This window comes from Pezoporus flaviventris, unplaced genomic scaffold (genome assembly GCF_033815535.1).
Source record: "Pezoporus flaviventris isolate CSIRO_AGI_PZ_B2104156 unplaced genomic scaffold, CSIRO_AGI_Pfla_v1 ptg000045l, whole genome shotgun sequence".
NCBI classification, from domain to species: Eukaryota; Metazoa; Chordata; class Aves; order Psittaciformes; family Psittacidae; genus Pezoporus; species Pezoporus flaviventris.
In genome coordinates, this window is record NW_026892593.1 from 21,680,093 (window position 1) to 21,693,985 (window position 13,893).

At 38.3% G+C, this 13,893-nt stretch overlaps 1 protein-coding gene across 3 annotated transcripts in view; it reads right to left on the bottom strand.

Annotated features, from left to right (window-relative positions):
- CFTR (CF transmembrane conductance regulator) overlaps positions 1–13,893 on the bottom strand; it is an 89,306-nt gene that overhangs the window by 24,438 nt on the left and 50,975 nt on the right. For all 3 annotated transcript variants that reach the window (XM_061467650.1, XM_061467652.1, XM_061467651.1), the window contains exons 16-21: positions 11,378–11,415; positions 9,966–10,219; positions 8,826–8,905; positions 3,939–4,089; positions 2,666–2,893; positions 1,197–1,297 (exon numbers count right to left, since the gene is read on the bottom strand). In XM_061467650.1, the coding sequence (XP_061323634.1) occupies positions 1,197–1,297; positions 2,666–2,893; positions 3,939–4,089; positions 8,826–8,905; positions 9,966–10,219; positions 11,378–11,415 (852 nt within the window). The remainder of the gene's footprint in view (positions 1–1,196; positions 1,298–2,665; positions 2,894–3,938; positions 4,090–8,825; positions 8,906–9,965; positions 10,220–11,377; positions 11,416–13,893) is intronic.

Below are 13,893 nucleotides of genomic sequence, written 5' to 3' on the forward strand. Positions count from 1 at the left end.
CCTTCAAGACAGGCTGTTCTAAGAAGTAAAGAAAGAGTCAGCATTAAACAACTTGTGGATAGGGAAAAAATGTGTCCCTGAATGGCAGTCAGCTTTCTGGACTATCACCAGTCACATGTGTAAACACGAGATTAGCTGTTGTAAGTGGTTAACGGGTTTGGGGCTCTTAAGGATTTCCTTCAGGATAAGGCTGGTTAAATCACATTTAAAAAAAAAATACATTGAACTGGAAAATATTCCTGCACTGTCATTGTTTGCCCCAATTACTTCCTTTTTTTACCAACAACCCTTTTAAGCTAATCAGGACTGCAGGACTGTCTCCAAGATCTGCTGTAAAAGCTGCTTGTTTTTCAACACTGACATGGTTGTCTCACGAAGCTAATTTAGGGTTCAGAGAGGTTACAACTGGATGTGGGAGGTTTTAATTTCTCAGAATTCTTTTTTTATTGATAAAGCTACTGTATTTTACAACAAGAATTCTGTCTGAAATAGATCCTAAAATGCCAGAAGTGTAAAGAGAAAACTAGCTATTATATTTAAAAATAACATCTAAAACTTTCACACATTCAAGCTAAGGTATGACAAAAACTGTAAGAACAAACATATTCTTTTATGAGTATTCTGCCTGCTTCTCATATCTCAACAGACAGCTGATGATGAGTTAACCTTGTGAAATATTCTGTTTTAAAGCCAATCCTAACTTAACGGACTAGCTACACAAATTCAAGGGGTAAACATGGACCACTCCAGAGCCTTATGTCAGAGAAACAGACCCTCAGGGAAGTCTACAACAGATTTTTTAAATCACTGCTGATTTTGCATGGAGGGAGCTCAAAAACATGCATAGTGATCTGCTGTGCAAAGCCCTTAAGTAGACCAAGTAATGTATATTTTATACCTTGGTAAAGTATATAATTAAAACAATTCCAACCTTTTTTGAAGTTTTCACATCTGCAATCTGAATCCTCAAATTCAATTATTTGCTGCTGCCTATCCTAGTCCATGAAAATTATTGATCTTAAAAAACTCAGTTTGTGCTGTGCCAAAGCCAGTAGGTTGCTATGAAAGGTATGAGGGGAATTTTTCTGATAGATCTGCCTGTTACCCAGCTCAGAAAACAACTCACTGAACACCCATAATCAACAAAATAAGGCAATTCCTCAACAGAAAGCACAGTACAGTGTATTTATGCTTACCAAACTATCCACATCTATGCTTGAATTTACTGCCCACTGCAAGGTTCCCATGATGTTCATAGCTAAAGTAAGAATAATGCCAACTCTACCTGGTCCATCACCTGTGGAGAGAAAAACACAATTTATTTGCAAATAAATCAAAAAATTAACATGTATATCTTAAAATATGTATTCACGTTCTCTCCTCTTTTATTTCATGGAGAAAACACAGATTTGCTACTTATACAAAGGTCTGAGAGCTTAATCATCAGCTAAACACCTGGCTTTGCCGTTGAATTCATTAGAGACCCTGTTCTTGCTTTGGCAGAACAAAAAATTAAATCTTGGTACTTCAGCTGTAAAGAGAATCAGGCCTCTGCAAATCTTGGTTTCCATGGGCTTTTTACAAAGCATATAATCTATGAAATTACTTTTATCTAACTAAAACACCACAGCTGACAACTTCAAAATTCAAGATAGTTGTGCTGCTTTACTTTTTCATTTCTCAGACAAATAGAGGACATGTTCTATTTACTGTTCCACAAAGACGCAGATACTAATTTTTTTTGCTTTTATTGTCTGTTGTAAAAAGCAAGGGGTTTTCCAGGGATTTTCCTTTATGAGTTCATACAGTATAATATAAGCATTTAAACTACCCCACTGTTGGTTTTAATCTCATTATGTGTTAAATGGAACTGCGAATTTAAGCCAAATGCCTTTGTATGATTTCTCCACCTCTTCTATGGCTTTCTTTGACAAACTTCCTCCTGTTTTGCTTATATATATCTTGTTATCAGAACAATTATAGAAGTAAATAAGACAAGTAAAATATTCCTCCTGAAAGCTGGAAGATTAAGAAAAGGAATTTAGTATTGCTCCAAGGACCTTTTATACAGTGGTGGCAAGATGACAAATTTTCAAGTTTTTTAAAAGTGCTTCGAATCCCTTTTCCCAAATATCCAGAAAAACAGTAACACAAGAAACAGTTTTTGTAAAAAAAAGTCAAAACTACTGAGCACATGAAATAAAAAAAATGAGAAGGGCAGCAGGGGACAGTGCATGACTATTTCTACTATTGGTTTGACCTTAAAAAATCACTAAAACTTTGCATGTCTTGGCCATTTGCAAATAAAAGAAACATTAACATCTATTTATTAAAAAAGTCTGAGCTATAGAGATGATAATCAACATCCAAGCTTTTCAGTACACTAACAGGGTTAGATTAATGTGGTTTCAAACACATGAAATTGTTTACAGCAATTATTGTCACTAAAAGTTCTGTCCCTTCAGATATTGTTTTCAGACTAATCTCTTTAATGAGTCCTCTACAACATCAGATTGCAGATAATAATGTGTAATTTCTATTTTAATTAAATCATGTTTATTATTATGACATACTAAAATCAGTGACTCCAATCTATGCTAAACATGTTTGCAATAGTTTATTTTCCTTGGAAGTCCATTTCAGCACTGCAGTAAAATTACTGTACCTGTAGTTATAATAGAGATGAATGCCACAGCAACAAAAAAGACAACAAATATCATTTCTATCCTCATCTGGAACCAGCGCAGTGTTGACAGGTAGAGGAACCAGTTTGCCGTGTGTAGATTCAGGGCTTTGTGAAATAAGGTCTCAAAATACGGCTGCCGCCCAAAAGCTCTCAGTGTCCACAGGCCTTTTAAACTTGTAACAAGATGGGTGAATATTGGACTCCGAGCTGTAAAGTGTTTCAATTAGAAACATCATAAACATTCATAAGCAAATACCTTTGAAATAACACAAATACACAGATTTATGCTCTAACTCACAGCAGTATAATTGTTGTCAGTGTTTAATTTACATATGTTATTGGAGTACATGACCAAAGTAACCCCAGACCAGGATATAAAACAACAGACTTTGCATGAATGGGTTGAAATTCCATATAGTGTAGTGCCAGGAAGGGGTCACATTAATTCTTCATAGTTAGCATACTACTTGGGGAAGCTCCTGCAGAGAAAGATGGCTCCTCCCCAGCCAAAATGAATTTCTGTAATTCTGACAACTCCATCAAGTGAAGTTTTTTTAGCACAGAGTAATGCTCTGGATTCAGCTGTACTGACATTGTAATTTTGAAAGTGGTGAACCAGTGCTGGATCCCTGTGAACATCAAAGAAATTTAGATTTAGATTTGAGGAACTACAGAATTACACTGCAGTAAAGGAAAGATGGTCATCAGCGTTTAAGACTCAGGACTGATTTGCTGAGGATCTGCCAGTTGTAAAGCCAGACCACAGTGCCTGATCTGCAAACTCAGAATGAGGTTTTCCATTTTATTTGAAACATGTTAGTCTCTTAATGGGAGGAGAGGAAAGAAATTTAGTCAAATAACTTATTTAAAAATAAGAATTCTTTGGAATAAAAATATATCAATTCCAATTATTTCTTAAAAAGAAACAAACCCATAGGGCACATACCAAGACTAACAACAATTTTTCAAGTTACATTTACTCTGAAGAAAACTGTATGTCAAGACTTTATTTGTTTTCAGCTGCAGTGGTGGTAAAGCCCAGCTTTAAAAAGATCTTCTCCATTGCTCTTTGGCAGCAGAGCACTCAGTGTTGGCTGGATCAGTAACAGCACTGGCTTTAAGGAGATAAGTGTTCTGCTCCCAGAGACAATAGCATCTTGCAAGAGAAAAGGCAAAGAAGAGGTGAAAGGGTGAATCACTTCTCAATTGATTTCTTGTGGATTTAGAATTCTACCAATTTTGCTGCTCCTACCTTCAGACTCCAGTTGTTTCAGCTGCTGAGAAGTGTGGAGGAAGTATGCCCTTAACACAATAAAGGCTGCTATCACAGGCACTGATGCCAGGAAGATGTAGGGTTGTAATATTGAGACTACTGTTATAGCGCCAATCACAATCAGTATTAACTGTAGAATGAAAGAAAAATACTATTGATATAGTAAACTTGTCATTTTATAGGCTAGAGATTGGTGATGAATCTCCTTCCCATGGCAACTATGTATTGCTTCAACAAACATAAAGTGCTAACCTAAGTAGGATTTGCAGCTGAGAACAAACCTCAATGAAAAGATCATGAATAATTCAGACCAGATCCATAACCTCTTGGAATATCTGCCATCTTTTTTAATAGATGGAAGATGTGTTTCCTATTGTACAACCAGAACTGCAGGCTTCTAAATCACAAAGCCACACAAAAACAATGGCAGCTAGGCATTCACTGTCTAGTTAAAATTGCAAAAACACCACTTGCAGTATCTGCAACCACCTCCCAGACATAGTGGTGGTGTCCCTGTCTTGTCTGGACTACGGATGCCAGGCTGTCAGGAGCTGACTACTACTTGTCCTGATCAGGACAAGACAGGAAATAAGTCATAAGATGATGTGTGGTATGAAAAATTAGCAGTTTCAGGAGAAACAAAGATGGTTTAAGGAGACGGATGACTCAAAGGGAACAAATTCATTCTAGAGTTAATCCAATAAACCCACCACGGTCTCATAAAACCTCATCCTTGGTAGCTCCAGGCAGATTTAGTTAAATCAGGCTTTGATCTTTACTCTAGAAGCACCTTAAGCACTTAGACTGGTTTTGTCTCATACCTAAATCTAATGAAAATCAAGTATATCAGCGTACACAGAATACCAAGTTCTGCTTTGCATCAGGGTGTTACCTTTCACACTGAGCAACTACTTCAGACTGCAAAATCATCTGCACAAAGCAGCTGCAAATGGACAATTTGGACAAAATTACGAACATCACATTGAAACATCATTTGAAATGACCGCTCAGCAAAGAAATAGATGGAAAGCAAAGCTAATTTCACATTAGGAAGAAACCTGCTGGTGTTGCCTTTGCTACTACATCTACATAAATTCCAGGAAGGATTGAAATTGCCAGTACTCGAAGTCAGAGTCTTTCAGGAACAGGTAAGCATGTTCCAGGTTACTTTTTTTTTTTTTTTTAAATCAGAAATCTGAGCAATGCAATAGAAAAGTAAGTGTAAAGGTAACCAGAAGATGATACCTTCTCTACAAGGCAGTAGCAAAAATCAACACACAAGCCAGCGACGTTGGCATATGGTCAGGGAATGGCAGCAGAGGGCTCACATAGCCCAGTTAAGAGCCACAGTGCTGCACTGCTGTGCCCCAGGTGCTGAGCTTTCAGGCCTGGGACAGAGGCCAGATGGGGAGACATGTTCTAACCTTCCTCTGTGTCACCGGTTTGGAAATGCAGCCGGTGGTAGACATAGCGATTTAGTAAGGGTTCAGGGTGGTGATGACTGCATCAGCCAATCTGGTTAAACAATGGGGGTTTATTATTTAGGGAAAACCAGTCATGACCACAGGTATAAATGTCCAGTGAGTTCACCATGACTTTTTGAGTGTGACTACATTAAACCTGAAGGACAACCAGTATCTGCCATCTCATGAAGGATCTCCAGGGAATGATGGCCCCACTGTAAGCACTGGTAGAAGACCAAGATAGATGTTAAAACTAGTGGTAATGCTACTGCAGTCATAACCTGGTTACAGTTCATACCCAAGATGTATGGAGCAGGCCAGACTGCTGTCAGAGAAAGCATCACAGATGCCATCTCTTGTCATTGATATGGAGGCTGATACCACTGTTTCCTTTATGGGCAGCTGGGTACATCCCAGTGATTGCAGAGTAACCCTGGCCTCTTTCAACCTTAAGTTTCATTCATCCTGGATGAAAAGCCCTTGTCCCTGAATGGGAAGGCCCACCAATAAGTCTACTGCCCATAAAAGTCCTAAGAAAAGCTAATCATCTTCATCTTGAAGATGATAAAGGGACTGGAACATCTCAGGTTGATAGAGCTGGGATTGTTTAGCCTTAAGAGAAGGCTTAGGGGATCTTACCTTATGGTATTTGTTATATATTATTTTGTGTATATGTGCAAATATTTTTATAAATTATGTATATTTAACAATTACATTCTGTTTACATGAATACCACTAGATAGTTGGTGCAGATAAAATGCATCAGTGGTACCCCATGGGAAGATAAGAGGCAATGAGCACAAGCTGAAATGCACAAAATTCCATTTAAACTTAAGAAAAAATTTATTTTGACCATCCCCACATCTTATTGTGAGGATGGTCAAACACTGGAAAGGGTTATTCAGAGAACATGTGGAGAGTCCACCCTTGGAGATATCCAAATCCAATGGCCCTGAGCAACCTGCCCTAGCTGAACCTGCTTTAAGCAGAGGGGTTGGAGAGGTCCCAGGTCCTAAGTCCAGAGATCACTCCCACATTCTGCAATAATCAGCGGGTTTCCTCTTTCAGAGGAATCTGAGTTTGTTCATAAGCATGGTCCATGGAATTTTAAGGCTTCCAAACAAGACTGAATCTATAGAAGATCAGAAGGATTGTTTTTATGAATGGATGACCAGTGAAAAGCATTCAAGACAGCATTCAAGTAGGTTCAATGATCTTCACCAGAAGAACCTAAAAAGACAGGGCAGCTTATCATGTATGTTCAGGAGCCTCTGCAGTTGAGACTGAGGAGACAGAGGTGAACCTATAGGACACCAGAGAATAGGTTAGACTCTGAAAGGCATCACAACAGAAAAGCTAAATTTAGGGATTTTTCCTTACTGTTGAAAATATGAGAAACCAGTGTAGAGAGTCTGAAATATAGAGACAGGCTAACTAAAATGATTTTGGAATAAAATCCTCATGGCAGATCCAAATACTAGAAACAAAATGGCCACATCAGAAAAGACAGTAGTGAATCCTGATCATACCAAAGATAACACTAATGATTCAGAGAAGGCCCTAGTGTCCATGTTTACTCCTTCAGCAAATCTTCATGATGTCAGCGGGATATGGAGTGTAATGTCATTGAATCTCTTCATGTGAACTTGCATTGGCCTCTCTAAAGTCATGAGCCTAAGTTACCAATTACTAACAAAGATACAGGGAAAGCAATTTGGCTTTGATCAGACCATCATGTTGATAGGGGTGGTAAAGCAAAGCAAACTCACAGATGGAGACAGGCAATCTGTGCAGCAGAGCGTTTAGGTTGATTGCCAAGCCTGCCCATCTCCTAAATAAAGGTAGAGAGGAACACGAGGGCCAGGGGAGATTTTATTTTATTTTTTAAATGTTTCTGGGAATCAGCTCTACCTGAGGAAAAGCTGGCATTGCAGCATTAGTGGTGGGACACTAATGAGGAGTGATGGGATCCACAAAGCCGCAAAGTCTCAGAATAGGCAGGACGGGAAGCAAACAAAGACATCCTGCTTGAGAAACACTGGAATTGCCTTTATTTCTGTATTTCTTCAATGTTCTCTTCAGTGTGGATGAATTGGAAGGTCATTCAAAACTGAAGATTTTGCAATACATGGAGTTTCCCAGGACGTATGCTGGAAACAAGCCTTTCCATCCAAAACCCAAAAAGTTTGCAATTCTACAATTAAAAAGGGCTAGAGACAGACTGAGAAAATTGGGGCTGTTCAGCCTGGAAAAGAGAAGGCTGCTTGGAGACCTCATAGCAGCCTTCCAGTATCTGAAGGGGTCCTACAAGGGTGCTAGAGGGAGACTCTTCATCAGATACTATAGCGATAGGACAAGAGGTAACAGGCTCCAACTTCAACAGGGGAGATTCAGGCTAGATATAAGGAAAAATTTCTTTACTGTGAGAGTGGTGAGGCACTGGAAAAGGTTGCCCAAAGAAATGACAAATGCTCCATCCTTGGCAGTGTTCAAGGCCAGGTTGGACAGAGCCTTGGGTGATATGGTTTAGTGTGAGGTGTCACTGCCCATGGCAGGGGGGGTGGAACTTGATGATCTTAAGGTCATTTCCAACCCTAACTATTCTATGATTCTACAACCCAGGAATGTAAAATTCCTTCAAATAACAGAGTCATCTAAAGCTTTTCTCCATCATAAATAGTTCTCCAGTTCCTGACAGCTTAAATCCCAGAGACTCAGGGGAAGCCATAAAGATGCAAAGGATAAAAAGACAAAATTATGCAGTCAAACTTGTTAAGGGGGGAAAAAAAGGGGGGGGGGGGGGGGAAGCACAGAACTGCCCAACTGAGATCAGAACACAAAACATCATGGTTCAAACTGCCTCAAAAGGCAGTCCTGGAAGAATTTCCCCAGAAGATAAGAGAACAGAAAACCAAAAATGTATTCAAGAAAAGAGAAGAACTACATTAGGGGTGATGCTAGCAAACTGGTAACAGAAGAGGCTAAGGATGTAAAGTAATGAAAATGAGTGAATGCACTCAACGGATAGCATGAAAAAGAAAATACTAATCTCGAGCCAAGATAAACAAAAGAAACTAATGAATGTCCTTTACACTTCTGAAGTTGAATGCAGGCAGAAGCAGGGATACTTGTACTGGAGGGGTCTGCAGGGCAAAAGTGTTTCTGAGCCTGAGTACTAAGTGGTTTGGACAAACATACACACATAGCTAAGTACTCAAAAAAGAAGCGATGAAGGCCACACACAACATAAGGACCTATGCAAATAGGTATACAGACTGAAAAAAAGAGGCATTTTATTCCAATTGCTATTTCTTCTTCTTAGTAAGATTTCTTTTGCATGATGTACAGCTGAAACTCTACAGCGCCATAAGACAGCAAAGTTTAGAACTTTTATTCTACAAACCTGTATGAAGTCAAATACTGTAAGTGGAAGTAAGTCATCCAGTATTGCCGTATCTTTGGAAAATCTGTTAAGCATGCCACCTATGAATTGAGGAAAAAAAAAAAAGAAAAAGAAAGTCAAACATTTAACACCCCAAAAATCCTACATTTATTACTTTAATAAAAAGAACAACTGTTTCTGAATACAAAATATTGAGTACAAGATTTTTTCTATTACATGTAATTCCACTACACTACAGTTTAGTTCAGCTACAGCTTCCTTCCCCATGGAGGAATTTGGCTCCACAACTTCTGTTCCAACTTTTGGAATTTTGAAAAAAAAAAAAGCCAACAACAAGAAAATGTAATAAAAACAAACAATTAAGCAGGACAGAGACACAAAGCATAAGGTCTGTACCCCTTATGCAGCAGGCTCTGCTGATATACAGACCGTTTGCACAGCAGCATTTGCATGAGTTTGCACAACAGTTTCCTAGCTTCTGAGCAGAATTACTGTATTAATCACAGGTAACAAGAGAATTAAGAATTTAATGGAAAAATGAAGGCGAAACCCTATGCTGTATTGACATTTACCAGCATTTCCTGTAATTTAGTACGCAGCAGTAAGAAGGGTAGAGGGTAGGAATTTTATGTACAGCGGGAGATAGAACTTGTTGCACCAGTTATGTAATGAACTCTGTATCAACTCCAGAGCCAAATTTGAACACGCATACCATTATTCACACTAGCTGAGGTTTATGCCATTTTAGTAGCACTACTCACGAAATCAAGCACTATTTATCATCCACATCTGACTCCTTGTCACTCACCACAGAGCTGACTACAGCTTTTCTATTACAGTTTTAGACAAGGTCTATTCATTAGAAGCTATTCTAGTTTTATTGCCTCAAACAGTTAACAGTTCATTTTCTCTAACTTAAAAGGTGATATTTCAGAAATGGAATTGATAACTGAAATATGTCACACTTAAAGTGCACTCAAGATTCATTAAAAGATTCACAAGTTACTTAATGTGGCAAACTTCTAACATTCAACTTGATTGAAAATATAAATGGAAACCAACAGTATCCTTCAACAGAATGAAAACTGTTTAATTGAAATGAAATCCATACATGAGTCAATCAGTTCCCATCTCAGTTACCTGCTTTCCAAGAGTTGAATGTTGACATAGGTGCATGAAGAACTGCATGCACCATCTTTTGATGAAGAGTTTTAGACACTGTGATAAGCGTATGCACAAGGGGCAAACCTCTGAAGATTCCCATGGCAAGCAGGGTATCTGCCACTCCCACGTAGATATAAATGATGTAGTAGGTGCTAGTGTCAGTGACAATCACAGGAGGTTTGTCAGAGGTACTGTTTTCTGATTGTGTTGCATTTGCTTTCAAGGCTATCCTATTTGATGGAAATTAAAAAAAAAAATGCATTACTGGAAATAGCATTTTTTTCTCTTATTTTCTCTACTGAAGAGTACTTCAATGTTCATTTATTTAAAAACTATGTTAATGGTTAGTTATATGTATTTCCAGTCACTTTTAAATATTGTCCTGTATGTCTGAAATGTAAATTACGAACTACCCCACAATCCACTGAGGCAAAGTAACCCTGTGTGTGTTCAGCGGTCAAGGCAATAAATGGCTTACTCATCTACTCAGCTACCTTTGGTAATTCAGGAACCTACTGGCATTTGTAGCAATTTCTGAAATTAATTGCAATTGTGCAATGAAGGGGGTTTTGCCAAGATGGAAATTAAGCTCATGGTATAACCACAGCCCCTCCAATAATTTTCCCTAAACTACTATGAAAACGTCCTGCTTTGGTAGTCTCTTGCAGATCTACTGCCTGTTAAATCACTGACAAAACTCGTCTAATCATAGAAAACACATCCACCTCTTTTAATAAGAAAAGAAAAACATTTAAGTGTTGAAAAGAATTATTCTGGAAGTAAAATGCTTTAGGTGTACTGTAAAAATCAAACACCTTAGTGACCTACTGTAAGGGGACATCAAAATAAATCCCTCCTCCTCATCAGACCTATGTCACCATATGTTTTCAGGCTTAGCGCTTCAGGACAAAAACAGGGATCAAAAGCATTAGCCCAGGAAAAGCCACACTGTTGCTCTCTATGTTTTAACCTTCATCTGCCTGACCCTGTCACTTCTTGGAATTTTTCACAGGTGAGCAGAGGAAACAGTACAAATGAACGGAAACTTCTCCCTTAAAATGTTCCCTAGAAAATGTCTCACCTGCCGTGCTCTGAAAGTGATGAACCACAGTGTATTCGGGATAAGTCCATGCATCTCTAGAGTCAGCTGGGCCAGAAAAAGTCTTGCATGCCTTGTTACGTGCTCAATAACAAGGCACAAACTGTTTGATTGTCAGCACTTAAAGAAGTACCAGCTTAAGATACCACCTACATGAGAGATTTAGACCATCCACCTCTGAACCATTTTATGGAATATAAGCTAGTGCCTATCCATATAGAATTCTGGCTGAATGCATTATTTATAGCAAAAATCAATACAATGGAGACCACAGGTTCTCACTACTTACTTTTTAAGAAACCACAATCCAGCAAGAGAAGCAGCTACCTGTGACCAAAGAAAACAAAGTCAATTTTTTTGTCTTGTCACATTATGCACTTTTTCTTACTTATCTTCTTCTACTGACTTTATAACTGTTTTTAGAGAGAGCATTATAAATGAATGGAAGTCAAACTTCCCTGAAGCAGAAAATTTTGTCATAACGGCTCCTCTTTCCACAGAAACTATTAGTGCATCCCACCAGGAAAGCTACATTTAGACTTGTATTACAATCAGGCTCTCAAGTGCCTAAATATTCTTTTATTGTTTTTTACCCTAGTATTAACAAAGGCTTGCTAATGCATTCCTAATGACAAGGAATATTCACTGTACGCTTTAACATATTTTAAGTTTTAAAGACTAAGATTTCTTCCTAAAAGAGACTCTCAGTATCTTCAAAGGCAGCTATTCAAATACAAATGTCAAACCTTTAACACTGTTATTTTTGCATTGTTGTTTTTGGTAGCTGATACCTACATTTGATATATCAACTCATCTGATATTTACATAATTCTCTACATAATCTATTTTAATACTTTTAAAATGTGGAATTGAACCATTCTTATTGTGAGATGCTTCAATGCTCAACAGAAGCTTACTCTGGAACACTATTTCTTGTCTGTCCAGTGAGGCACTGGAGATCTTCATGCAGTCCACCACATTTCAGTCTACTATACTTCTGCCTAGAATCTTTTTTCTAAAGGTTGACATAGTTTCTACAATACTCTTCCCATATATTTTTATGGCACTGGTACAGGAATGTATTGCCATAATACTCCGCTATCTAATTAATTCTTCTCCTTAGGAACCACTAACTTTTGGAGGTCTTACAGTAAATAACTCAAGATTGACCATGATGCCCTGAATTTAAACATTTGTGAGGATCAGGCTTCCTTCACAATAATATTTTCACATCTCTCACCAGAATTCTTTTCTCATCCTCACAACAGAGGAGCTTTTCACCTGTGAAGATGAAGGTAGATAATACAGTGACAGAATAACTTCACAAAGCCTTTCTATACGTTTCCAATCGTAACTGCTCTTCTCCCGGTTCAGCAATCCTAGTCTCTGCAAATTACATCTAGGAAATACAGTTCTGAGCCACTTAAAAGAGCTACAAACACACACAACCCCACAAATCTACGAAGAATGTACAACTGATGCACTATTTATGGTGATCTGTGTGGACTCACCCCGGAATCTGCAATACAAAGCAATCCATTCTAAACCTAAGATAGTATCTCCAGCATTTCCACAACACTCCCACCCAGCTCTGAAAGGTGTCACAACTTCACTTTCCATTTATGTGTCACTACTCTCCCAGTTCAGCTCTTGGACGCTCATCCCTAACCTCTCTGCATTGTCTAGGGGTCACAGTGTGGTGAGTGTCAGGATGATGGAGCTAGGTTTTTTTCAGTGATGTCCAGTGATAGGACAAGGGGCAATGGGTGTAAACTGGAGCATAGGAGGTTCCATGTGAACATCAGGAAAAATTTCTTTACTGTGAGAGTGACGGATCACTGGAACAGGTTGCCCAGGGGGGTTGTGGAGTCTCCTACGTTGGAGATATTCAAGGCCCGCCTGGACAAGTTCCCGTGTGATGTACTCTAGGTTACCCTGCTCTTGCAGGAGGGTTGGACTAGATGATCTTTTGAGGTCCCTTCCAACCCTTAGGATTCTGTGATTCTGTGATTCTGTGTAGGGTACAAACTGTTAGCACAGGCCACATAACCACTTGGCATGGTATTTCATCTCATGCTCAAAGATCTGCTAAAGGTTATATAGTCTGTACTATGGCTGAATATCTTCCAGCCCATTAACTTATCAATAGGCTTTTACTTAAGCAACAGTCATACTGGAAAGTTTAACTTAGATGGATACATTCTTTGTCATAGGATTTATTCTTCAATTAGAAGATAAGGCTTTTGAATTATTTAAAAAGGTTTCAGTCAAATTTAAAAGAAAAAATTGGTAATCAAGATTAGACATGTATGCCGAATATACAGGGATAAATCTGATATACCTCAAAATTTCCCTCTTCCCTAAAATGCACATTTAGCTTTGCTATTGTAAGTTTATAGAGGCATTTCCCACTAGCATGAAAACAAAAACTTACATAAGAACAGCTATGCATCTAAATACTGTCTTGCTTCTGGAGTTGGTTTAAAAATTTGGGATATCAAACGATCTAAGCTTCCAGGCTTTATTCCTAGTCCAAAAGAACTAATTTAAATCACCTGCAACATAACATTAGTGTAGATTCAGGATAACATCAATCATATCTTTCTCCAGGTTTGATGGTACTAGAAGTTTGAATACCACCATAGAACTGTTACAAACCTTTCATTGACACAGTCAGCCCAGAACTAGTTCTAATGGAACTCCTAATGGATTTTTCTCTTCTTTCATTTCATGTTGAAAAATGCCAAGAGAAGTTGGTACCATATATTATAAGTTGACATATGAATACAGGTTCATTAATCTCCC